Source organism: Astatotilapia calliptera, chromosome 18 (assembly GCF_900246225.1).
Source record: "Astatotilapia calliptera chromosome 18, fAstCal1.2, whole genome shotgun sequence".
NCBI classification, from domain to species: Eukaryota; Metazoa; Chordata; class Actinopteri; order Cichliformes; family Cichlidae; genus Astatotilapia; species Astatotilapia calliptera.
Genome location: NC_039319.1, coordinates 23,035,551 through 23,061,897, shown reverse-complemented (window position 1 = coordinate 23,061,897; position 26,347 = coordinate 23,035,551). Strand labels below are relative to the sequence as shown.

General features: G+C 40.9%; 1 protein-coding gene across 7 annotated transcripts in view; it reads left to right on the top strand.

Moving 5' to 3' along the window:
- mast3a (microtubule associated serine/threonine kinase 3a) overlaps window positions 1-24,055 on the top strand; it is a 30,697-nt gene extending 6,642 nt beyond the window's left edge. For 3 of the 7 annotated variants that reach the window (XM_026148875.1, XM_026148874.1, XM_026148872.1), the window contains 25 exons: window positions 255-327; window positions 1,963-1,983; window positions 2,164-2,245; window positions 6,000-6,157; window positions 9,050-9,125; window positions 9,246-9,455; window positions 10,356-10,457; window positions 10,888-11,020; window positions 11,220-11,305; window positions 12,760-12,845; window positions 13,154-13,362; window positions 13,503-13,644; window positions 13,928-14,060; window positions 14,172-14,337; window positions 14,512-14,613; window positions 15,575-15,697; window positions 15,914-16,023; window positions 16,203-16,384; window positions 17,553-17,674; window positions 17,771-17,959; window positions 18,235-18,458; window positions 19,656-19,778; window positions 19,927-20,063; window positions 20,412-20,596; window positions 20,697-24,055. In XM_026148875.1, the coding sequence (XP_026004660.1) occupies window positions 255-327; window positions 1,963-1,983; window positions 2,164-2,245; window positions 6,000-6,157; window positions 9,050-9,125; window positions 9,246-9,455; window positions 10,356-10,457; window positions 10,888-11,020; window positions 11,220-11,305; window positions 12,760-12,845; window positions 13,154-13,362; window positions 13,503-13,644; window positions 13,928-14,060; window positions 14,172-14,337; window positions 14,512-14,613; window positions 15,575-15,697; window positions 15,914-16,023; window positions 16,203-16,384; window positions 17,553-17,674; window positions 17,771-17,959; window positions 18,235-18,458; window positions 19,656-19,778; window positions 19,927-20,063; window positions 20,412-20,596; window positions 20,697-21,547 (4,025 nt within the window). In that variant the 3' untranslated portion in view covers window positions 21,548-24,055. The remainder of the gene's footprint in view (window positions 1-254; window positions 328-1,962; window positions 1,984-2,163; window positions 2,246-5,999; window positions 6,158-9,049; window positions 9,126-9,245; window positions 9,456-10,355; window positions 10,458-10,887; window positions 11,021-11,219; window positions 11,306-12,759; window positions 12,846-13,153; window positions 13,363-13,502; window positions 13,645-13,927; window positions 14,061-14,171; window positions 14,338-14,511; window positions 14,614-15,574; window positions 15,698-15,913; window positions 16,024-16,202; window positions 16,385-17,552; window positions 17,675-17,770; window positions 17,960-18,234; window positions 18,459-19,655; window positions 19,779-19,926; window positions 20,064-20,411; window positions 20,597-20,696) is intronic. The other 4 variants (XM_026148878.1, XM_026148877.1, XM_026148873.1 and 1 more) reach the window with 3 other exon arrangements.
- Window positions 24,056-26,347: the final 2,292 nt, after the last annotated feature.

Here is a 26,347-nt window from a genome sequence, read left to right as displayed (position 1 = left end):
ACACAATCCTTCTTTGATTAGGACAGGACAGGAAGGGCCCTAGATAACTTTGTGTGTATGCATCACTGTCATTAAAATATTTGATTGTTTCAGTTTGAACTTGTAAAGGAAAACCATCTGCAAAGTTGACCGTTGCACACTGATAGTGTAAAACATTAGGAAGCCAGTCCAGTTATTCTGCATTTAGTAATATGCTTGGATTCCTTCAGCTTCCTCTCAATTTTCAAAAATTTTGTTTTGTTTTGTTTCCTCAGCTGGTAGCAGTCCTTCAGAAAGCCCCAGAAATGTCTCTGCTAGCTCTTCTGCCAATTTCCAGTTTGCCCGCAGGTAAGAATTAAATGAAATGCTTTTTAATATAGTCTTGGTTTAAACCAGGCATATTATTGCAGTAGTTTCTTTTCCGTAGTAATATCAAGTGGAAAATGACTAAAACAGACATATTGCAATGAAAAGTACTTTAATGGAGTGAAATGGCAGCAAATTAGATAAAAAAAAAAAAAAAGAGATATGTAGTCAGTGAAAGTTTATTTTTATTCTTGGCCCGCTTTGACTAAAAATTAAATCAGAAAAAATAACCAAGGGATCTTTGGTTCGGTGGAAACTGTGCACGCAAACTGAACATGCACTGGCTTGTTCCCTTTGCCCCTCAAATCGAGGCAGTGGAGAACCATGTCTGACCAGCTGAAAGCCCCCAGGGTCACTCACTTACTGGACGTGGGTCTTGGCATTTGTCAACCCAATTAAGGAGGCGAGTTGGTGCGCGCACTCATTACTCAGGGCTGCTGTGATAATGGAAGAAAACTGCAGAGCTTGCCTTCTCATCACGTGTGCCGTTTATAGACTCGCTGGGATTTAGAGGAACATTAGCTGCAACCAGCTTCCTCAGTCAGCAGCGGAAAATAGTGTGGTAGCCTGTCTCTAAGAAGACTTTAGTAAGGAGCAGCAACATGTATACTTGAATGTAGGATTTTCAAGAACACTGTAGTTTAAATGTATGTGATGACCGACTGTCCCAAATGTCATGAGTTAAGCTGCAGTGCAGTATGCCATATTGCACCATAGAGCTCAGGGATGCAGAGGGGAAGTCTTCTTAGAGGACTGCCTTGTGCAGCTCATCTAAATTTATTGACATTTTTAAGCTGCCAGAGTGTAGACAGATGCTGTGACTGCACTTTTGACAGCTCCACTGGGTTTATTTGTTATTCACAAAAGCTTCGTAGCTCTGCTTTTGGTGCAGTTATTTTTTTCATGTGAACGTGGAGTAGCCTTGAAGAGTAAGGACGACCAGTGCTCTGGTCCACTCTGATTTATTTATTTTGTTCCTTTCACAACTAAGCCATTGATTCCAGTATTGATTTGAAACCTTTGCCTTTATTAGTGGCTTCTTACAGCAACATGATACAACATGTTGTACATATCAGATAGGGATAGATAAGAAACCATACATGTAACACAGCTCACTAACCCTCAGATCCCTTCATTTTCACTGTCACCTCTAATTTAGCTACATGTCCCCAAGAGCTGGTTTCTCAGAGAAACTGCATTCGACCATCTTTTGTTGCCACAGATTGACTCCGTGAAGGAAACTGGGCCACTTCCTCAGAGTGTATTGGATGGAAAACTATTGGGACAGTGGAGATTTATTTATTTATTTATTTGGTAGAGAAAGGTTTAGGTTTTCTGCAGTGTTAATGAGTGCATTGTGTGTCTGTGTGCATAGTGAGAAACTGTCTGTAGGCCTCAATGCTGCAGTATGATAGCAGCTTGGCAGGTGTTCAGAAACAGCAAACAGCCACTGGCGGGGAGTTCCGTCAGACTAACAGGACTGTGACTTTGACAGGCAGACTTAATCTGTCACTGTCATTAAACAGTGTTTATTTTCTCTCTCACTTCATGCCTCCATTCGCCCCTTCTTTCTATCTGCATCTCTCGCCTCCATTCCCTTTTTTTGCATCTGCGTAGTCAACTGGCCCGGACTGAAAGGTAAGAAAATAACTAATTGCTGTTTCTTCTTCTTGCAAAGACTCAAACATCAAATGTTGTCTGTTGGCCTTTTTAGGCTTTGAAGATTGGAATGAGTCAACAGGATGTAAAGTTTTTCATATGAGCCTCCACTGAGCAGCTTGTTATTTATGTGTGCTTGTTTGTGTGTGTGTTTTTTAGCAGGGCAGACGGACGAAGGTGGTCGGTGGCATCTGTTCCCTCCTCTGGATACTGCACAAACGCACCAAGTTCATCAGTATCTGTAAGCGGAGAAGTATCTCTTACTGTCTGTCACCTCTTTCCATCATCACACATTCAACCTCTCTCTAAACCACTACCTTGGGGGCATTTAGTTCTCCACTTTACAGGACTGTGGTGTCTTGTAAACTTCCGATGCTGACTAACTGAGCTGTAAAGCCCATCAGCTTACAAAGTGTCATAAATCTGCCTATAAATGATTGTTGATTTTACAGTAGCTCAGGGATGTCAAACTCATTTTACATCGTGACCTACATACACATCTAAAGCTGGCCGGACCAGTGAAACTCCCCATTCTGCTAATATGGGGAGTTAAAGTTGGGAAGTTAACCTACATATTTAATCTCTGAATAATATTCAGAGATTAAATATGGGGGCAATTTTAACTGTATGTCTCATTTTCTACATGATAACAAAATGCTAGTACATGAAAGAAATGTGGTGGAATGACTCTTGGACCTAAATTGTAAGAAACAAATATTAATTTTACATATAGTCTAAAATTACAGCGAAAAAACTGTCCAGGTTATCCTGTGATTATAAAACAAAGATTTTATCAATTCACAAAAAATGTGGACCCATTGTTGAAAAAAAGAAAAAAGAAATCTCTGTAGTAAATAGTGGAAAAACAAACAAAACAGGAAAATATTTGACATGTAATTGTTTGTCTGTTACTTAATTACTTTGGTGTGGTTTGAATGGCCACAGGGTAGGTCTTTTGTTAGCTAAAGCTTTAAAACTTGTGCAAATAAAGTTTTAAAATTTATGCCATCCTTCACATTTTCCAAAGCCATCCTGTGGATTTGCTGATCCAATTCTACCCCCCCCCTTTTGTAGAACACCACCAAAAATTGTAGATGTTATGAAAAAGAATGGTCAACACTGTAAACATAGACTCTGTGCACACAACCCTTTTAAAAGTTATAAAATGCTCGATTGTCGACATGGCAGAAGTCTTCGAAAAATAACTTCCATTAATAAAAAAAAAAGTGTATGAATAATAAAATTTGTGTAACTGCCAAAATGTTTGGCTAGGTCTGTAAAGATTTGCTCATCGCTCTGTAGCTGACAGCTGGTCGCTGGACACTGCAGGCTTTGGTTATGAAGATAACGTCCTCTCCTTTTGCGTCAGTGTCCTCTCTCCCACTGAATGGCACTTCAATAGTTTGTTTCAGAGTTGAGTAGTTTAAGTCTGTGGGACAGTCTGCTAACTGTCCTACTTTTGTCTTCTCCCTTATTAGCAAGGCGTCGCCACACAGCAGGTATCTCGCATGTTTGATTGGAGTTTTTATCCTGAGGCAACCCCACAGGGAACTTTTCACAGATCTTTCACGTGAAAAGCAAAACAATCTGTTCCACTGAACCAATCTTACCACTGCTACCTGTAATTTTTACCTTTTTAAAAATTGGTATTTTGTGGTTACTGGTCACCAAATCAGTCGTAGTCTCGTGAACACCACATGAAAGCAGTAATTAGCCAAAAATATGAATTTTAATAGAATTGGCTTGTGTTATTTATTGGTTAGTTTTAGCCTATTGCACATACCGTACAAGGAAGGAATACTAGAACAAAGCTTCCACAGTGGTTGTGAAATATTTTAGAAGTAGCATCAGCATTACATAGCTCGTCAGAGTTACTTCACTGTATCTTGTTCATAGAAAAGGAATGTTTACTGTGTTTTAGCATTAAAAAAAAAATCTTACTGACTCACAGTTTAGAACTTGAACTTCACTTTAAACTTACCGGGTCACTCGCCATAAACAGTAGTAGAGAAAAGTTTTGTGGTTTTAGTCTTTGGTTGTTTTGGGTTTTTTGCCATTTCCTCTGTGACAGCTTGTCTTTCTCAGATTGAGTTGCAGTCGATATAAATCCAGACTAACTGCAACCTCCTTGGCAAGGAAGCAGACTGCCAACTTTTTACAACTAGCTTTTAAGTCTACGGGGGGTTTGAATGATTGTTTTCGTTACATCTACAGAGCATTCTTGTCGCTTTAGCATTATTATCGCTACAAATTTGTGACATTTTTGATTATAATTAGTTTTACTGATACAGTAAAGTGGTTGGAAAACTTCACACTGACAGCTTCGGGCACCGGTTGGTTTATAAAGCAGCTGTCTGGAGATGGATCCTGGTATCCTTTTTAATGACTCAGGCAGCCATAACAGGATACGTCCAAGGATGATGAATCCCTCCATCATCGACCATGTGTCATATTTTCCACCTTGGAGAGGATATTAGAATTAGTCCTCAGATGCCTTTTCCCCCAAGTTTTCCTATAATTATTGAAACAGTATTAAATGTGGTAAAAAGTAAATTTTGTTGTCATTGTTTTGTTTTGTTTTTTAAGTCAAAAGGCATAAAAGTTTTCTCATAATGGTATATTTCTCTACCTCCTATTCAACAACAACAACAAAAAAAACTTGGGGAAAGGGGAAACCAAAACACAGGAGGTTGTGTGAATTATTTACCATGTGTCCATCATTAAATGAATGACATCACACGAGACGAACTGAGTTGATCTGAGCGTGTCCTCTTTTGACTGAGGGGAAAGTACGGGAATAATAAAGCTTATCATTACAATAATACCGGTCCTGTTGAAATTTGCCGTTTCTTTTTCCTGGATGACATCACAAACGAGCAGGGGCTGTACCACATCATTTCCCTACTCAGCTTTCCCTTTCAGGAATACTGCAAGCACACTTTGTGCTGCCCAGCTATACCTGTCAGCTGTTTGCCGATGTCTTCTATGGTGATTATTAGGATTTTATCTCGAAAGCCATCGCTGAACCTGCAGTTGGCTCAAATGGAAAACAATACCCAGCTCCTGCGTCTCTGCTGAAATTCTGTATGGCCAACCACATGGCTTTGAGACGGTGAAGTCAGCCCTCCCTGTACAATGCCCCTTTCAGGCCTGCTGTCAGTGAGGTCTTTATGCAGCTCTTAGTCGATTCTGACAAGTCTCTAGTTTCCTGCTCAGCGTAGCCCCTTCACCCCCACCCCCACCTTCCTATCACTGCTCTGTCACGTCCTTGCTCTGTTGCTTTCTTTTCTTTCTTTTCTTTGTTTTTTTCTCCTCCTTTTAGTGTCTCTCACTGTCTCGCTCTGCTTTTCTTTCTCGTTGGCTCTTCTGTTTTTCCTCTGGCCAATGAGCCACTCTTCTCTCTGCTCTTCCTGGGATACACAAGATCCTAGCCAAATGGGAGTTCTCATAAATTCCAGGCGGTGTGTCACACATCCTGACTTGGAAAGGAAAAAAAACAAAGCAAAACATTCACACATGCTGCCTGTCTCCATGTGTGCTGCGTGAAAAGGGCGAAATCCTACTGAAAAATGCTTTGGGGAATCTATAAAGTTCACTGAGTCTTTCTTTTCATGTAGGAAGGGATTCATGATGTTTTTTACATCACAAATCAACTCTCTGCATGTCCATATAAGGTGGTGCATCTAATTAAGATCTGCAGTGTAACATGAAAGTCTTTAAGACTTTGGTATTAACAGGATAAAGAGTGAGTCGGAGAGAGCAGACGTGTGAGTCTTACCAGAGGAAGCCTTTTAACACAGGATGTTATATAATCAAAGCACAGCCCCGCCTACGTATGAATATTTAAATAAAAATGGATAAAAGTGGTAGTGGCAGTGGTTGATTGCTTGTTTTGTTTTTTATTTCGTTAATTTAAAAAAGAATCAATAAATGCAACTTAACCATTGACCCTACTTCCCTGGGTTTTTTTTCTCTTCTCCACTTTTCCCTCCCAGTCCTCTTCTTCACAGGAGTTGTTGCACCAGTTGCCCTTTCAGCCCACGCAAGAGGATCTTCACTTCCTCTTCAAACATTTTCCGAGCCCAGAAAGTGTGGCAGATGAAGAAGGAGCCCACCCCATGCCCCCTGTCAGGGTCCGCTCACGCAGTCTCAGGTAACTTTCCTATACTATATGCTGATGCAGCATATAGACTGTCTCTGTTACACAAACATTTCTGTCATACTTCACTGGGCCGTTTGTTTTGAAAGGGTGGAACCGAAATCCCCCCAACTGGCTTCAGTCTCGTAGATTTAATTATGTGCTGCAGTAGCAGTTGTATACAGCAGCTCACCACACACACCACTTAAGCACAAAGATAAAACTGTTGTGTTATTAAAGGCTTATTATACTAACTGTACATTCTATATACCCTTATATATCAATTCATTAGATACACTTTAATAGTACTTCATTGGACCCTCTTTGCCTTCACAACTGCCTTAAAATTTTCATGGTTTAGTGTCAACAAGGTGCTGGAAACATTGCTCAGAGAATTTGGTCCATATTGACATGACAGCATCACTCCGTTTCTGCACAATTGTCTGCTGTGCGTCCATGATACAAAGCTCCATTGGGTTGAGATTAGGGATGGGTACCGATATCCGGTGCCATTATGGCGGTTCTGACATAAACGGTAGTAACCAGACCGAAAAGCAGCGCACATTTCGGTGCTTTATTTCTGTGCTTTTTTTTTTTCTTTTTCTTTTTTCCTGAGATGTCATACACTTTGGATTCTAGCCAATCATTTTAGCTTTTCAAGAATAGTAGGCGGGCTCAGGTACGTACGCTCTTTTAGAGCAGAGCTACAGATTAAAAATGCCCAAGGCGAAGCGGTCAAAAGTCTGGCTGTACTTCACAGCAAAAGATGCAAACTCAGCAGCCTGCAACAAGTGCTTTAAGGTGACACTGTGCAAAGGAGGTGACACTTCGAATCTGATGAAACACCTAGCGACGCATAGCGTTTTTTAAAAGCCGAGAAATGCACCGTATTTGATAGCTTGCTGCAAGACTTCACAACAAGCACATCTGCTGCGGGTGTGGTAAATCTCCATTAGCGAGTTAGCGCGGATCGCCCCATGTGTGTTGCTTATCATTTTGCAGAAAAAAAGAGACTGCTAAAAATAAAAACATAAGTTTTTGGACAAAGTTTGTGTTCTCTATTCTTTAAGCACCGTTTAAGCACCAGCACCGTTTCAAAAGTACAGATTTGGCACCGGTATCAGATAAAACCTGAATGATACCCATCCCTAGTTGAGATTTGGTGATTATAGAGGCCATTTGAATACAGCGAGCTCTTTATCATGTTCGCACCAGAAATCAGAACTCATCAGACCAGGCATAATATTTCATCGGCTGATGTTGAGCTTATTTGAATTGTAGCTTTAGTTTCCTGATCTTAGTTGAAAAGAGCGCCACTTGTTGTGGTCTTGTGCTGCTAAATTGTAGTTTCAAATCAAGGTTTCTCTTCACTGGTGTGATCATATGTGCCATATTTAAACTGAACTGTGCTCTAAATTTTCCCTTAAAAAAAAAAAAGTGTGTTTGTTTTTTTGTTTTTTTTAAATATGCACATTTTCTCACAACAGAAAGAGAAGATCTGCTAACGGGGTATAAAATGAAAACCTCAAACTTGTAACTAGCGTGGCTAACATGCTACCCGTTCCTGCTGCTTTACTACATACTCACCAAGTAATCAAAGCTTATAGTAAATTAAATAACTTTACCTGTTAAACAGTTAAACAGCAAATGTGGGATAGACTGTGCTAAGGTTTAAGCTCACGAAGCTTGCCACCTTAAGTAGTTGTAGTTGCTCTTTTTAGAACATTGTAAAGTTGTATGTGAATGAGCACTGCCCTGTTTGGTGAGGCTGCCACTCCAGCCCAGTCTAACAAAAGTAGGCTTAATGGTTTTTCAGGAGATATTTCGCACATGATTATAAAAAGATAAATTAAATACTGTCTGGAAAGAATATGTTGGGATAATTATTTAATGTGGCTCTGGAAAAACCCTCTGTGCCATTTGTGCGTGATCCCCTGGAATAGAATAAAACCTTTTCCTCATCACTTGGCATTGCTGGACTCATCCCTCTGAATAGCTGCAATGGCAGGCTGTTTTGAGGTTGCTGTAGAGTTTTTATGACAGGCTGGGGAGGATTTTGGCAGCCCGTTGATGTGGTTGCTTTTTTGGTGACGTGTCCATGCCTGTGCCACATGCAGTAATTCGCACTGCATGTGTACACTAATACTCTATAAGTACATCTGGGTAACTCTAGCAATTACACCGGGGAGAAATCTCCCCCTTGGGTTTTACCTGACCTTTGCATAGTTGTTAATGATGCATCTAAATCAACAGCAGCTGATTGACATGTGTCGCCGTTGTTCTAAATTTGCTCTACAAGTTGCGTAAAAGGATTTCTTGCAGCCTCAAAATAGTTCCGAGTGGTCTAAGCAGTTGCCATTACCCTGAAATAAATTCATACCGCGTGTGCAACTGTTGTGGTTACCCAGAACAAGTTAAGTTCATGTCGCATATTGACATTATTGTCATTTTTAGTATGCAACGTAGTGTAAGGGAGCACCCAGGACTGTTATTTTTAACATTTGTGCTGACAGTACATTGATTTGGAACTTGTAAGGAGGGTTTAAAAAGACCCCTGCGTGTAACCGAAACCCTCTGGGTGCAACACGTGTAGTCGTGGATGGTGAACATGAGAGCCTGATCTGAATTGTGTCAAACACGCTGTTTGTATGACCTAGAATGTTAGTCAACACTTTAATTGTTAATGTGGTCATAAAATGTTATAGCTTGTTGTGTGTATGGCTGTTCAGTAAAGATATAAATGTTGATTTCATCAGTTCAGTTTGCCACTTAGTTCAGTTGTTTTTCATTTTATTTTAGTTTGGTCTCCATTATTTGTTAATGGCATTTGTGCAAAAAAATATTGACATTTGTAATATTTTTATCTGGTTTTTGTTTTTTTTCTCCTTTTGTCTTCTTTCTGTGAAGCCCTGGACGGACCTGTGGGGTGTTTGACAATGAGATTGTCATGATGAATCACGTCTATAAAGAACGTTTCCCTAAGGTAGCTCCCTTTCTGTGTGAAAGTCTCATAATCAAAGTTAAAATCTTCAACTGCTCACTAAATGGATTAGAAATGTATGCAGTACTGGTTTAAACGAAGGCTTTCATTTTTGTTTCCCAGGCGACGGCCCAGATGGAGGGTCGGCTGCTCGACATCATTGCAGAGTGTTCCCCGGACACCGCTCTGCCCCTGGCTGATGGTGTGCTTGGATTCATTCAGCACCAGCTGGTGGAGCTCGCCAGAGACTGTCTGGACAAGTCCCAGAATGGCCTGGTGACCTCCAGGTACTTCATGGAGCTGCAGGAGAAATTGGAGAAGCTGTTGCATGAGGTGGGTGTCTCTCATCTTTAGTAAATGATTTTTCATCTTTTTCATACAGAGAATTTTTTTTCTCTTCTTTTCTTTTTCAAACAGTCAGGGAGTGTTGGTTCTTTCTAAGATGTTTCTAGCTGGTGTTATTGTTGGTAGCTCAGGTTGCCCTCTGGGACATTGCATGCTGTACTATAGCAGCACTGAGGACACTGAACATTGAAATGAAAAGGCCCATTTCCTCTGTTAATATTCTGCTGATTCCACTCCATCCGTCAATAATGTTCTGTATTTTGTGTTATTACATAGGGGTGTGCAGTGGTCAAGTGTTCAGTTTTGTAATGATTGTGTATTCTACAGCAAAACAGTGGTTCAAATGATTATTTTGTCATATAATAATTTCTTTAATTAGTATATTCTTTGTGGCCACAGAAATTGTTTTGACCCTTCTCCACATGCTAAAATGCATATGTTGAGTTGCTTGCTAGTGTTGCTTTTTCATAAAGGTGTTTACAATTTTTTTTAGAGTGGATTTTTCTGTGTTTAGCAGGGCAAGAGTTTGTTTTAAACTGACTGCTGAATAATCGCTCCTCTGACTGTTTCACCACCTCTATCATACACTTTCTGAACCTGCTGTTTGATCAAAGCGCTGTTGGATTTAGATAAGCAAGAATGAGTGTTAAAAAGTCAAATGTTTTTCCATTATTTATAAGCCTGGCAGAGCATGCAGTGAGTATTGATTCAACATGTTGAAATACCAGCCCTTGAATCACCACCAGACAATGTAAGGGGATGAAATGGATGCTAAAAATATCACCCGACAAGTGCAGACAGCTTCTTTGGATGAGTTGTGGTGGCTCATGGCTTGTGTCAAATGGATTAGGTCACTATAATAATCACATCACTATTTGTTCTGTTCAGGCGTATGAGCGCTCAGAGAGCGAGGAGGTGACCATCATCACCAAACTGGTCAAGAAGATTCTCATCATCATCTCCAGGCCTGCCAGGCTGTTGGAGTGTCTGGTAAGACTCAATGACAGACGCAGTAATAATCACAGCTTTACGAGTGACGTAATAACACTATGTCCATTAGCTTAGATGCATGCGTGAAAGTTGACTCATACATGATGTTGACATCTTGTAGTAGCGATTAGTTTGTGCAGTAATAATAACCCAGCTTACTGTTTACTAAGCCAAGTTCACCTTGCTAGCCTGGGTCTGTTGTTAGTAAGGTGCCAGTGATGCTCCAGTTTTCCAGGCCAGAAAAAAAGCCCAGATTGGAGCAGAAACATTTTTCTGTCATTTTTCAGCATTTTTAATTGTATTACAATGTTTGATCCATCGTTTCCCGATGTAGTAGTTGAAGCTTTTCTACATATTATGTCAACAAAGTAATGTATATTTGAGTGAAACCTGAACTGTCTTTCCTTTATTTTTTATATTTTGAATCCAGGAGTTTGATCCAGAGGAGTTTTACCAACGTTTGGAGGCTGCAGAGGGTCAAGCTAAAGTAGGACAAGGCATCAAAACTGATATTCCCAGATACATAATCAGCCAGCTGGGCCTCACCAGAGACCCCCTGGAAGGTGCAGATTTAAAAAATATATATATATTTCTATCTCATTATTGCTTACTTCAGATAAATTTGAAAACCCTAATGCAGTTAGCTTAAATAAATCATTGTGAACTAATCTCGTAAGATACAGTGACAGTTTTGTGATTTTTAACTTTGATTCGCACTGGCGTTTAATAAAGTTGGATCTGTTTTGTCTGCTGCCGTTACAGAGATGGTTCATTTGGAGCATACTAGCCCGATTCACAGATCAGCGAGCAGAGAGTCTGATGACACTGGAGAGGCAACATCTGCACAGGTATAAGCTTACATTAAACGGTTACCAAATGCATACAGTGAACCCTAAAGTGACCCAGGAAGAACAGATGGCGCTCATGTCTCACGTATTTTAAAAATATTCCACATCCTTTAGATTAGATTTATTTGCTTTAAGATTGTCTTACTAGTTTTTAAGTCACCGAGTGGCAACCTTTGTTGATACGGTGTTGATTTCTTAGGGTTTTTTTCCATATCTGTCACACATAAATGATCATCAAAGAAATTTTATTACTAAACACTTCTAAACCTACCTAACCCTCTGTGAAAAAGTAATTGCCTCCTTAAATAATAAATTAACTGATTAACCACATTTTTTTTGAAAAACTGAATTTCATTTCACAAGCTACATTCAGGCCTGGTTACGACCAGACCTGCTGAATCAAAAAGATCACTTAAATAGAAGCTGTCCATCAAAATGAGACGGGCACATCGTGTCACGATTTAAAGAAACAGTCGAGGGGAAAAAAAGTCACTGACATCTGCTAGTTTGGAAAGTTTGCCAAAGTGAACCACAGTGTGAGCCATTATCCACAATGGAGAAAACTTGGAACAATGGTGAACGTTCCCAGGAGTGACCTGCATTGAGGACTTATCACAAAAAAAACTAGAACATCATCTAAAAACATCCAATCCTCAGTTGCCTCAGTTAAGGTCAGAGGTTATCATTCAACAATAATGAAGAGATTCTACCAGAAAATCCTGAAGGAGGGTGTCTGGCCATTAGTTCATGGCGTAAACCAAAGATCACCTAGGTTATGTACCAGCACAATGATTCAAAACACACCAGCTAGTCCACCTCCGAATGGCTCAATAACAGCCTTTTTTTTTTTTTTTTTATAAATACAGTCCAGGCAAGTTTGGATAGTTTTTTTTTTCTTCTTAATGAATGAATGAATGAAATCATAATTAAGAAAATTTGGCTTGTCTTTGTTTAATATTAAAATTTGTTTGATCTGAAACATTGAAGTGTGACGCATATGTGAAAAACCTAAGAAGTTTGGAATAGGCAAATACCTTTCCACAGCACTGGATGTATTAGCAGGTTCCCAAAATCCCAGCCTTCAGCCTTTCACTGTGTGGATTTGGCATACTCTTTGCATCGTTGTTGTTGTTTTTTTGTTTTTTAAATCATTTTTCTCTAGCAATTTGTGTTGCGTGCATAAAAGATGCTCCAGTTGATAAAGCAGAGCTGAATTGTGTCTGTGACAGGATTAACTGTGGTGGGTGACGAACTTGACGGCTGTGGCATATGCACCAAAGAAATATTAAATGCCATTTGGCAGAGCATGCAGATTATTCTTGATTCAATGCTATTTAAGTGATAAATGGAGCTCTCGTTAACATGAAAAAAATTCTCCAAAAGTAACACAGCAGCTGTAATTTTTTTCCTCTCCCCCTTTCTCTTTCTCTCTCGTTGGGATTTGCATGATTCAGAGCCGTGCAGCCTGCACCCCTCCTCGTAGGAAACCACTGGAAAGCGACTTTGAGACTATAAAGCTCATTAGCAACGGCGCCTATGGGTGAGTAAGACAGACTTCTTTGTTTGCGTTTGACTGAGTCAGTCGCACCAAGAACCACAGAGATCTAAATAAAAGTGGAAACTAAAATGTGGATGTGTTTTTGTAGTATTTTTGTGTTCAGGCTGGAATTAGTCAGGGCAGTTTCATTTCCAGTCTGAACTGATATTTACCACTATGTGATTCCCACAATTGATTTTCTTTGTATTATCTCCCTGCTTTCTTTGTTGATTATTGCTGATTATTTATTCTGTCTCTCTTTGTGTTGTCACTGCCTCTCCCCTTCCTTTTGCCTCTGTTCTCTTACACAGGGCCGTATTTCTGGTGCGCCACAAAGACACTCGTCAGCGTTTTGCTATGAAGAAGATCTACAGGCAGAATCTGATCCTTAGAAATCAAATCCAACAGGTGTTCGTAGAGCGAGACATCCTCACCTTTGCTGAAAACCCATTTGTGGTTTCCATGTTCTGCTCTTTTGAGACACGGAGGCACCTGTGCATGGTTATGGAATATGTGGAAGGTACAGTTGGCTCAGACTGTAGACACATAGAGACACATGCACACCAAGCTCTTATATATCTACCATACAAGGTACACCTTTAAGTCTAAGTCACCTGACCTGAAAGCGTTTTTCATGGTGGCCTCATTTGTGTTTTTAAGGTGGAGATTGTGCCAATCTGTTGAAGAATATCGGTGGGCCTCTGCCTGTGGACATGGCCAGGATGTATTTTGCTGAGACTGTCTTGGCTTTAGAGTACCTTCACAACTACGGCATTGTACACAGAGACCTCAAACCTGACAAGTAAGTCAGGCAAACGGATGAACAAGGAGAATATTCTTATTCCTTCCCCCCTCCCCCATATTTCTTGTGAACGCCTTAAGGCAGCGCTAAATAACTTAAAAGCTTTCATCATTTTTAAACTTGCAGTGATCTGTAGGGAGATGGAATCTTTCTGAAGATAGAGCAGAATATTTTCAAACTTTGAGTCTTTGATATTTTTTTTTCTCTAAAGATGAAATTCCAGTGCTTTGAGGGCAAGCATTTGATGTAACATGAAACATTTCTGTGCTTACTTCCTTTGTAGTTTGCTGATCACCTCCATGGGACATATTAAACTGACAGACTTTGGACTTTCAAAGATTGGCCTAATGAACATGACAACCAACTTGTATGAAGGACACATTGAAAAGGATACCAGAGAATTCATTGACAAGCAGGTTTGTCTCTTCTCGCTTGTCTTTTTTTTTTCATCTCCTCTGATTTTGAGCTTCTCTAAAATCCGCCTTTTCTCTTTAACTCTGTTTTTTTTTTTTTAAACCTGTCTACAGGTGTGTGGTACTCCAGAATATATCGCTCCAGAGGTGATCCTGAGGCAGGGCTATGGGAAGCCTGTGGACTGGTGGGCCATGGGGATCATCCTTTATGAGTTCCTAGTGGGCTGTGTGCCTTTCTTTGGAGACACACCAGAGCAGCTCTTTGGTCAAGTGGTTAATGGTAGGAAATCTTTCAATTGAACTCATAGTTAGTTATTTTTATACATGTAAATCCAATCCATTTGTCATCCTCTCGCTCAAAATTCTGCAATAGATCTCTGTATTTTGGCACATCAGTCCCCTGGGCTTTGTAGATACCTTTAGTTCCCTTCATTGCATTCTCTCCTGTGTTCAGATGATATTATCTGGCCGGATGGAGAGGATGCCCTGCCAGCTGATGCTCAGGACCTTATCACCAGACTTTTGAGGCAGAACCCTCTGGAGCGCCTGGGAACAGGTTGGTGACAGCATGATTGCTGATGGATGAAAAACCTTCTCTGGGCCTCGGGACAGTGTGACTCTGAGGTGGCCAGAAAAAGGCAAAAACATGCTTTTTGTGACAGATGTGTCACTGGGTGTCTTACCAGGAGGTCATAGTCTGCACAAGGCCTCATGTGGAGGAATTTAATTTTAAGAGTTTAAATAAAGTTGGCACAGGAATAAGGAAGGATTTGAGGTCTTCTGTGTGTTTATTTGGCAGATTATTCATTAATAGAATTTTACATTAACCAGGCTTGATAAAATTGTTTCCCATAGACCTCCCATAGAGACAGAGAGGTCGACTAGTTCACAGTAATCAATAAGCTCTCTAGAGCTTTCTGACTTGAATGTTTTAGACTTCAAATTTCCACTGTTTTGACTTCTTTACACTTTGTTTGTGTTTAGGTCACTGTATGGGTTAGGACCTCTTTACTTTTCAGGCCTTTTAATTATGCACACTTTCAAAAGATCATTAAGGTCAGCTGACCAGATGCTTTTGGTTGTACCGGGAAGCTGGTTAAACCACAGATCAGGCCTTTGCTGTAACTGCAGGTAAACTTTGAAGCAGTCCGTTACACTTAAGTTATTTGAAAACTCATTTTTACTCTTGACATTTAAACCTGACTGAGACTTGAAATTTAATGTCTTATTGCATCCTATGTTGCACAGCACTAAATGCTTGTTTTTAAATTTTCTTATTAATTAACTTGAATTTATAGAAAATAGCAGCAAATTAGTTTTACAATAAGCATAAAGCCAGAGACCAGGAGAATGGAATGAAATTCAGTTAAGTTTTATTTATATAGCACCAAATCATGGCAACAGATGCCTCAAGGCGCCTCAGTGCAACAAAGAGTCTGGCTGGGGATCAGACAAGCTCAGACTCAAGTCTGGGGACCTCGATGCCCATATTTGAGTTTAATAACTTCTTTCTCCAGGTGGGGCCACTGAGGTAAAGATGCACAATTTCTTCCTTGGCCTGGACTGGAATGGTCTCCTGAGGCAGAAAGCTGAATTCATCCCACAGTTAGAGAGCGAGGAGGACACCAGCTACTTTGACAGTATGTGGATTTACTGACTGTGGGCCTTTTATGAAGTAGATGCACTGCATTGTTAAAAACCTGTGAGGAGAAATTCATTTGGAAATGAGCTCTCAGAAAATGGATGATTTTATGAGCTAAATTTGTAGCAATGCAGCATGGTGGTAGTTTTAATTTGGATAGGAAACTGTTCCCAGTTTGTGATCATTTATTGCATGCCACCATGTTTCCCTCCAGCCCGATCAGAGCGATACTGTCATCTGGGCTCAGATGACGATGAAACAAATGATGATGAATCATCTCTGGAGCTACGACAGTTCTCCTCTGTAGCCCACCGCTTCAGCAAGGTACTCGTTACTACTCATGAGTTATAATCAATATTAATACCTGGCTCATGGAACAAAGCAAGACTTTTTGTTTTGGTGTTGTAATTTGGTTAATGAAATACCTCTGGTTATTTGTAGGATATAAAAAAAAAAAACCCTTCTTCTTTAATCCATGCCACCTTTTTCCTCTTAAACTCCAGGTGTACAGCAGCACAGAGCACCTGTCCACCTCCACTCCATCCAACCTGAGCCTGTCGTCATCAGACCGAAGCCACAGCGAGGAGAAGGAGGACCGATGGGAGGGCAGGGGAGTCCTTTCCCCTGGTGACGGACACAAACATTTGGCGAGTGCAGACAAGAGGGCAGATGGACACAGGGGGAGGTGAGAGCATGGAACAAGGGAGAGTGATGTCCTTATTATGAGAACAAAACTATCACAGCCCTCTCTGTATTCACAAAATATAATAGTCTCTCGTATTGGGTTGAAGCGTTTCCTATTTCAAAAGGGCAAATTTTATAGAGGTCTTTTCACGTCGTTTTGTATTAAACCAATGAGCCATTCTAAAGTTCCCCCAGTTGGATGTTTTCTTGCGTGCATGTCAGATGGAGGCCTTTACATTGCCCACGGGTGTAAACACAAGTGATATATCCATTCAGCGTTTACTGAAGCCTCCCTGTGTGGTGCTGAATGGAGTGAACCATTAAACCATAAAAGAGAAACAGGATATCTAAGAAGAAAATTGATTAAAAACCACAAAATACCAAATAAGCTCATTTTGCTGCAGTTTTCGAATAAAATATTTAGGGCTGCAGCTATTGATTATTTCATTAATTTAGTAAAAGCCTTGACATAAGAACACCCCAAGCCCCCCTTTAGACTTCCCAGTGTTTACTGCTTCCATATAAAAAGGACGGCTGGAGTCAGCCTTCAGCTCATCTTCCTATTTTAATGTAGCTTTACTTCTGTAGCTTTAGAGCTGATTTTTTTGCTGTGTAAAGTAAATGGTGGTGGATGAAGAGGCCTTTCTTAATGTCTGAGTTTGTTGATCAGGTGCTTCAATGAAGGACTCTCACTAGCTGTTTCCCAGTAATGGTTTTAATGGTGATTACAGGAACAGAGCTGCTGTTTTGGACACTAGAAACACTTTTGTCTTTCACTAAACCTGAGCTCAACATCTCAGTATCAACTTGTTAAACTGTGTCATCATCACTATTGTTGTTGTTGTGTTATCAATGTTAAACACTTTTGTTAAATGTTAAATCGTTTACCACAGAGCCGTGTGCATCGAAGCAAAGAATGTGCGTCAAGCATTTTTTTTTTTTAAATTTAAAATAATTGAATCATTCACATTACTCAGTGACTCGTTGCAGCCCTATAAGTAATGCACTTTTTAAAAAACGTACTGGCAGTTCTTCTTGTTTTTATTGTTGAAAGACATTTATTGTGTAGTTAGGAAGGAAACTGTTGTTTACTGCCCAATTTCTAAAAGAGAAACTTAGCTAAAATCTGCATTTTTATTGGACCTGCATTTTACCTTTATCTTTCTCAGTCTCCGTCCACGTGCGTCATCCAGCTCCTCACAGTCGGAACGCAGCACCAGCCCACTGGTAATGAACAACACCCAGAGCTTTGACATCATGCCTCGAGTTGCCATCCCTGCTGATGAGGAGGGTAAGAGTATAATAAATGCAGAAACTACCTTATCTACTTTTTTTTTTTTTGCTGCTGTGAAACACTAGTACTCACACATTGTACCCACTATTGTAGATGGGATGGTTTCCAACCTGCGCCGCATCCGTCTCCGGAGCAACAGCACAGGTACGAGGCCATCCTTCAGGAGGGGGGCATCTCGACGCATCGCACATCAGTTAGAGACCCCAGAGAAACCCAGGTCCCCCTCTGGAAAAGTCCCCAAGTCTGCATCAGTCTCTGGCCTTTCACTCATCATTACCCCAGGTATCTTTGCAGGATGAATGCATTATAGAAAGTGTTTGGAATTAAAAGAAAATGGTGACAAGAAACGAGTGTTCATGTATTCACAGTGCCCTCTACAGCCTAATATTGTGTAATTATTGTAAATATTGTAAAACACATTATTTATATTGAAGTCAAGATTAGAACAGTGTTTGTTTGGTTTTAATTACTGGATGCAGCATTTTAAAAACAGTAGTGCTTACACTTTATAAAGACTCAGCTGTGTTTCTTCCTGCTTCTCTTCTGCTCCTAACTAGATGACTCAGGAGGTCCTCCTACGAGCCCCAAATCTTCTTTGTCCTTATCATCCAACCCCTCGTCCAGAGACTCGTCTCCCAGCCGCGATCTGTCCGTCAATGTCAGCTGCCTCAGGCCTCCGGTGGTTATCCACAGCTCTGGGAAAAGGTTTGGGTTTGCGCTGCGAGCCATCAGAGTCTACATGGGAGACAGTGACGTCTACACCGTTCATCACATGGTCTGGGTATGCGATCTTATCTGGTACTGACTAGATTTATACTATATTGGGAATCAAAAGCATAGATGTTTAAATAACTTTATGGCCTCTTTTTCTGCGCTGGCCCTAAAAATGAGTGAAATCAGCATCACCAAGCTCAGCAACATGCAAACACTGAGAGACTGTTTGCTAGTTTTTAGGTATGCGTAGGTATAATTTAAAACCAAATGACTCAAAATAGTTTCCAGCACATGGCAAAGAAATTGTGCCATCTGCTGGTTTCCTGTTGGAACATGTCAAACTTTTTCTTTTACTGAACTGAGGTTTTAAACAAAGCTTATGCAATTTGGTATGATTCGTTTTACATTCTCGTGATTTGACAACAGCTGCTTCACTCAACCAGAAAGCCAATAGTCAGACTCATAGAACCCCAAAAATTGACCCTCCTCACTCTTTTTAAAAAAAAAAGCCTTTATAAAAGCTTCTTCATAGCCTTTCACTTTATAGGAGAACTCTGTGGTCATAATATGATGGACATGGTCAACAACAATACTCAGACAGGCTGCTGCATGTAAACGATGCTTAGTCAGTACTAAGAGGCCCAAGCAGCCAAAAAAATATTCCCCACACCATTACACCACACTGAACCGTTATTATAAGGCATGATGGATCGATGCTTTGTCAACCATCTGAACGTTGCAGCAGAAATTGAGACTCATCTCCCAACATTTTTCCAATCTTCTGTTGGCCAGTTTTGGTAAACCTGTGTGAATTGTAGCCTCAGTTTTCTGTTCAGGAACAGGAGTGGCACCCACTATGGTCTGCTTCAAGGTTCAGAGATGCTCTAATTAGATTCATATGAGTCTGTATATACCTTAACATTCACAAACGCTTGACTCTCATCTGGTCCTGAGGTGGGGTTGAAAATTTTAATTGTGCACTCACTGTCAGAGCCCTGAAGCTGTAGGACAAGCTGACTGATGAAATCAAGTCAGCAGACTCAGCGACCTCTCTTAAATTTCTTCAAGAAGCATACCTTTATTTATGAAACCTTTATGCTGCCGTGATACTTTGTTGCTATACATGGCATTTTTTTCACACAACAAGTTTAAACTAAGTAAACCAAAAACACTAGTTTTACTAATTGCATAGGTGAAACGCAGCAACAGCCATTTAGATGGTTGCTTTACCAGTAATTGTGAGGTTGTGTCTGTTTGGATCTAGTGCGTTGAGGAGGGCAGTCCTGCACACGAGGCAGGATTGAGGGCAGGTGACCTCATCACTCACGTCAACGGAGAGTCGGTCCAGGGTCTCGTACACACTGAGGTGGTGGAGCTTTTGCTTAAGGTATGTGGATAACGTGTTTTGTTTCGAGGGTTTTTGTTGCTTTTTTAAAATGATCATTATAATGTATGGAAGATTAAAACTGTCAAATTAAAGAAAGAATTTAAATAGAAATTTCAATTTTTTATTTTATTTTATTTTTTTGCGACAGAGTGGCAACAAGGTGACCCTCCAAACCACTGCTCTGGAGAACACTTCTATCAAGGTTGGACCTGCTAGAAAAGCGAGCTACAAGGCCAAGATGGCCCGGCGGAGCAAAAAGAGCAAGAGGAAGGACGGACAAGACAGGTACACGGGCGAGAATGAAATCATATTGAAGAATTGGACGTTTTACTCCTCCTTGAAGCCTCATGTTAGATCTCAGATAAATAGCAGAGTTCCTATTTGCTGATTTTGCAATTATAAAGTCGGCAAATGGAAAAAAAGGATTTTTTTTTTTTCATTCTGCAAGTCTGATTCGTGCATTAAAAACCTTAAAGCCTCCGAAAAGCTTTTTGTAAGAGAGACGGAGTGATGCTCCTAGAGAAGCTTTGATTAGCATTACAGTAACACGAGTTGGCTCCTTGTCTCAGATGTAAATGATGTAAATTTGCTTTTTTACAATTTTTTTTTTTTTTTATTAATTTACTTTTGTAGCAGACGACGCAGCATCTTGAAGAAGCTGTCTAAGCATACACCGCCTCCACCCATGCAGAGCAGTCGTAGCTTCTCTTCGGGGTTCCACCAATCATCTAGTGACAGCCTCTCTGGCTCACCAACACAAAGCCTCTCTCCTGGGCCTTCAACACCTTGTCGCTCCCCAGCCCCTGACCACTCTGGAGGTGAGAGAAGAGGACAATCGTTCTTGTAGTGATGTAGTTGTCTCTTTCTGGAGGAAGTGTATCCACTAAATCTAAACTCTTTTTTTTTTTTTTTTGTTAGATTCAAGTTCTTCTCCTTGCTCCAGCTCTCCAAACTCGCCCGTACCGCAGGCTCGTCCCAGTTCTCTTCACGTCTTGGGTCGCTACACGAAAGCTGGTCGTTGCAAGTCCACCAGCAGCATCCCTCCTTCGCCTCTGGCCTGTATCCCACCACCCCAATCTCTTTCTCCTCAATGCTCGCCATCTAGCCTCCCAAGTCACCCCAAGTCCCTGCACAGTTTTCACGGCAAGACTTTGTCACCTCCTACAATCGCTCGTCATTCTGTGCGTCCTCGCAGCGCAGAACCGCCGCGCTCACCGCTGCTCAAGAGAGTTCAGTCAGCAGAGAAACTGACTGGTGACAAGATGACTGGGGGTTACCACGGAGATAGGAAGGCTTACAGCACCCGACGTCACACTATGGAGGTGCCCTTGTCTGAGGGAGAGGGGCTGGAGGACCTAGAGGGAGACAAAGCTACAGGGTTTGTTTGCGTAGGCGAGCACGGCCGCCAGGGCCTACACATTGGAGGGCAGAGAGGCCACCAGGACACAGCCAGCGGAGGCAGCGATCACCACCGCTCTGCTGCCTTGCCACAACAGCGCAGCACCAACAACCACTCAAAAGAGATGGTGGTGATGAGGAAGCTGGCTCTATCAGAGCGCAGAGACTCCTTCAAGAAACAGGAGGCGGTCCAGGAAGTGAACTTTGACGACTTGGAGGAGGCGGCTCTAAGCCCCACGCTTCCTGTCACACAGTCAAAGGCGTTCAAGGCATCCTGGATCAACTCGTCACAGTCGGAACCCAGCAGCAAGCTGGGATCACAGGGTACCACACCGCAGAAAACCAAGTCAAAAGACAAAGAAGGGCGTTAGTTGTTCAGTTCTATTTTGCAGGGATCACAGGTCAGAGAAGATGAGGCTTTGACCTGCTATCGTACTTGCATTTAAAGGCCTTGCATGTGTCCAGAAAACTGTGACCAAGTCCCACATCATCACAGAAACAAAGAGTCTGCATTTCTCAGTACCACACGCATCCTCCAACACTGTTAACAGATTAATGACTGCCAAACGAAGTTTACTTCAGAGTTGCTCGATTTCTCTCTCGGTTCTCAAATCACTGTGGCGCCTCTAACGGATGTAATTATAAATATTTGTTGTTTTAAACGAAGAAACTTATTTATGACTTTTTAATGATTATTTGTTTTTGTTTTGTTGTTTTTTAATTTGTTTGTTTGTTTGTTTTTTAAGTTGCTATAAATGCCTCGGACGCTTCAGCTGTTCTAATTTTAGGAAGTGCACAGGAGAAAAGCCAGGCAACAACTTCTCAGTGTAGTCTTAGTAGGTGTGGAGGGAAAACAAAGATAATATTAGTCAATATTGCAATATTCATATGATTCTTTTTTTTTTATACTGTTGTGTGTGTGTGTGCGTGCGTGTGTAACGGGATGTTGTTTCATATACAGACTGTAGTGCTCATCCTGCACTGTATATGCTAAAAAGTTCCATAACACGTTTTTTGCTGCCTCTCTGAAGAAATCTATCATGCGGATTGTGATCGTGACGATTCGGAGTCATTGTTTCTCGACGCAGGGCATGTACAAATCGGGACAAAAGGAAAAATAACAACATTGCAACAGTTGTCAGCTAAGCTGTGGCGCCAAAGCATGGTTTAGCTTAATAATAGGTACTGTAGTTGTACATAAGAAGCCTCATGTATGCTTGGGTCTACCGCCACTGGCTGTCCTGGTTTTTTTTTTTTGGGTTTTTTTTTTGGTTTTTTTGTATCCGTGCTGCCACCCGTCTGTAAGTTGTTTAAATTATAACCTGATCAACACGCAGGTGTGTAGATAAAGCTTAGTGGCTACCTTCCCGGCTGCTGCATCCGACCTCCGATACCTTTGTGAACCTAACCTCCGTCCAGCTCCTTACAAGCGTAGTCTAGCAGAAGTGTTTGCACAAGTCATAGCTGCCGTGTAACAGTGAGAGTACATTTATATTTCAGGGTGATCTCTTTCTCTGTGGGATTCAGAAATTGTACAGTGGATGCAACAAACAAATCTGGCTCACTTGGCTGTTTTTTTTGTTTTGTTTTTTTATGTGTTTTATGGATGAATGTTTACATTTCAATGCAAATATGTGGGTGGACTTCAGTGGAATCTGTTAAATTATTGTATGGGGAAAAAAGAGAGGGAAGGCGCAGGAGAGGCAGACCTGAGGCCCTGGGTGGATGAAGGAATGATTCAGTGGTAATCTCCTTTTTGTATATTTTGATATGGAAACAGTCTTGTTGCAGTACTAATTACCTATGCTGTTGTATATCATATAAACAATGGTGGACCTTATAACAGCTATCAGTGAAATGTAAGGGTGGATGGACTCGTGTAAGATGTGAGTTAAGTGGCATGGCTTTAATCCCAAGTTGCGATTGACTGTAAAGAGTTGTGCATCTTTTACATCCCAGTAAATCTCCACGGTTTTACTCTGTTTGAGAGCTTGGAAGTTTTGTTGGATAGGCCTTGAATTCTTGAATTTGAGGCTTTCAGCTTTAAAAATTTGTTTTTTACGGTGAGATATAAACAAATGGTATTTGGTTTTCCATTATGTACTCTTTAACTAGTTTTTACTTAAAAAAAAAAAATTCTAATCCTGTTCTTGTTTTTGTTTTGTTTTATTAGTAGTATTGTTTTACTCCCAAGAACTGTTTGGATTGGCAACTAAAAAAAATCAAACAAAGTGGTTAGAGAAGAGGAATTTGTTGATTGTTCCTCTTTTTGTGAAGGTTCACATCTATGTTTTGCAGTCAAGGGAGATTTAAATAAGGATTTCTCAAAGAATTTCAGCATATTGAACCTTGGATAAAGGTTATGTTGTGTGAATGAAAACGTAGACCTTTTTTCACTGTACTTTAGGGAGAAATGTGTGTATGTGCATTTTATCACTAAATTTCTGATGCAATATACATTTTAATATGTTCTTAGTGTTGAATTGCTTTATTTTTCATTGTAGTATCCCATGACTTTTGTTGGGTCACCCTGTTAAACTTTTATAAATCAGGCACAGGTCTGAGCAGCAGCCCATTTTGCATCAAATGAAGCGTCAGAGTGAACTCCTTGTCTCTGATCGGCTTGTGCGTTCATGTGTATGACAAATTCACTGTAACAGCCCCCACCCTTCACATTTTTCACTTGTGTTTTTGTATTGGTGTGCCCCACCACCATCACCACTCAACCCCCTTGTCTCTACGTGGCAAACTGCCCTTTGTGAAATGCCTACCATGTGGGTATCTGGTGCAGACTGGTGTGACATTGTCTGTTATTCTCTTGTCTCAACAGTGCTTGAAATAAATGAATTTCCAGAGGACTGGAAAGTCCAAGACTACAAGACGTTGCACTTGTCATTTGTCCTCCTATAATAATATTTGCACATTTACAGTACTGTATCAAAAAAAATTATAGTTTTTCTTACTTCGTGCACCCTTTTCTTAATTATTTGCTTCCAAGGAGACAAACTTTCTTGTAATTCTTTAAGTGCTCTGGAGCAATAGTTCTCCATGATTTCTGAAGGTCTTTTCAAAGTTTTTGGGGGGGCGTTGGCTCCTTTTTTTTTAAATCATTTTCAGTCCAGTCCTTGTACCCGACCATTTTAAAAGGAATTTTTTCTTTTTCCAATTTAAAAAAAAAGAAAAAAGAAAAAAAAAGACCAGTGTTGTGTAGCTGAAAACTTTGAACATCTTAGCATGGTATGCAGCAGGTCCTTAAAACATTTGAGGAAACTGGACAGTGGGAGACAAAATAAGAAGCAGCAAATGGTAAAATGGTAAATGGCCTGTATTTATATAGCGCTTTACTAGTCCCTAAGGACCCCAAAGCGCTTTACATATCCAGTCATCCACCCATTCACACACACATTCACACACTGGTGATGGCAAGCTACATTGTAGCCACAGCCACCCTGGGGAGCACTGACAGAGGCGAGGCTGCCAGACACTGGCGCCACCGGGCCCTCTGACCACCACCAGTAGGCAACGGGTGAAGTGTCTTGCCCAAGGACACAACGACCAAGACTGTCCAAGCCGGGGCTCGAACCGGCAACCTTCCGATTACAAGGCGAACTCCCAACTCTTGAGCCACGATCGCCCCGTGTAGTTAATCTACAAACTACAGCAGATGAACCTGAAAATCATGTCCTTAAAAATGGGGAAAAGATCCTCAAAGACCTGACACAGGACTCGGATACCTCTATCCCTTTTAGTTGATCCATCACTGTTCACTGAAACCTCATCAGAGGCTGTGTTAGAGATCAAAGTGATGGAATTATGAATGCAAAAAGGAGCCTCAGATTTTAATCAACCATTTGGAATGCATCTAATGAGCAACAGCTTCGTTTTCAAGCATGACAATGATCCCAAACATCCTGCCAATTACAGGTAGGAATCACCAGTATGCAACCAGCTGCCAGCGAGCTTGAATTGTGCTAATCTATAAAGACTCTTCACAGTCATGGCAGCATGTTGGCAATCTGCCTGTATTTATAAATTAGAAGTTTTTTGCAAGCCTCCAACAACCTTCATTTAGTGATTGCAGTCCGTCCAAGCCAGACAGCAACTCTTTTTTTTTCTTTCTTTTTTTTTTGAACATTAACAGTTTTTAATCAAACAAGTGAAACTGCAGTAGGTCCAGTGTTTCAACGAGTGCTTTGTTTCTGCAGAGAGAGGCCGAGGCCTTGGTCCACTCAACGGCTCCACGTTCTGGTTTCCCCACACTTCTCTGACTTCTCCGTCACAGAGTCCTTTACCAAACAAACACATGATAGTATCCGTCTGTACTGTGTCCAGCCAGTGTCACATTTAAAGAAAGAAAAGAAGAAGAAAAAAAAAGCATGACATTTCCACCGTGTGATGATACAAGAACCTTGCCGTCTCATCTTGATTGCCAAGGCTGACAGATGCAACTCCAAACAGTCCTGTGAAAATCCAACCCCTGCTTTTTCCCCCTCCTCATCCTTTAAATACATCATCTCATACAGACAGCAAGGGTTTTTTTTCCCCCTCTTTTCTTCCAGGAATTTTCTTCCCCCCCAAATCAGCAGTGCTTTGGAATTTGATCTTTGGATGGTAATCTGTGTCCATCAGGGTTCACGCCTCTCTTTGTGTGCAGATAAAATTCGTCTCTGGACACATTTTTGTTGCTGGTTAAAGTTCATCCTTCAGGCAAGTTGATGATGGGTACCCACTGGTCCATGCAGCGGCTCTCTCTGCAGAATCTGCAGACAGCAACTCTTTGTGGAAAGGTTGCCTTCTTTAAGGTGAGATGAGCCCTCTTGTTCATAAAATTTCCAGAGTATTTTCATTTATTTAATATCAATATCTGGTGTTCCTGTATGCAAGATATTGCAATGCCATACTGTATATATTTTTCCTCCACCCCTACTGCCAATGCAAAGTGAAAGTATCCCTAGGAAGAAAAGCAAATCAGTCATGGATTGGTCTCCCCAGAGCCCGGACCTCAAAATCATCGAAGCAGTGTGGGATCATCTAGACAGCCAACATCCAAAGAAGAGCTCTGAATCCTGGAGAACTATTCCTAAAGACTACTTCAAGAACTTACAAGAAAGCAGCTCAAGAGAGTCAAGGCTGTGCTGAAGAATAATTTACATTTGATGATGATCAAGTAT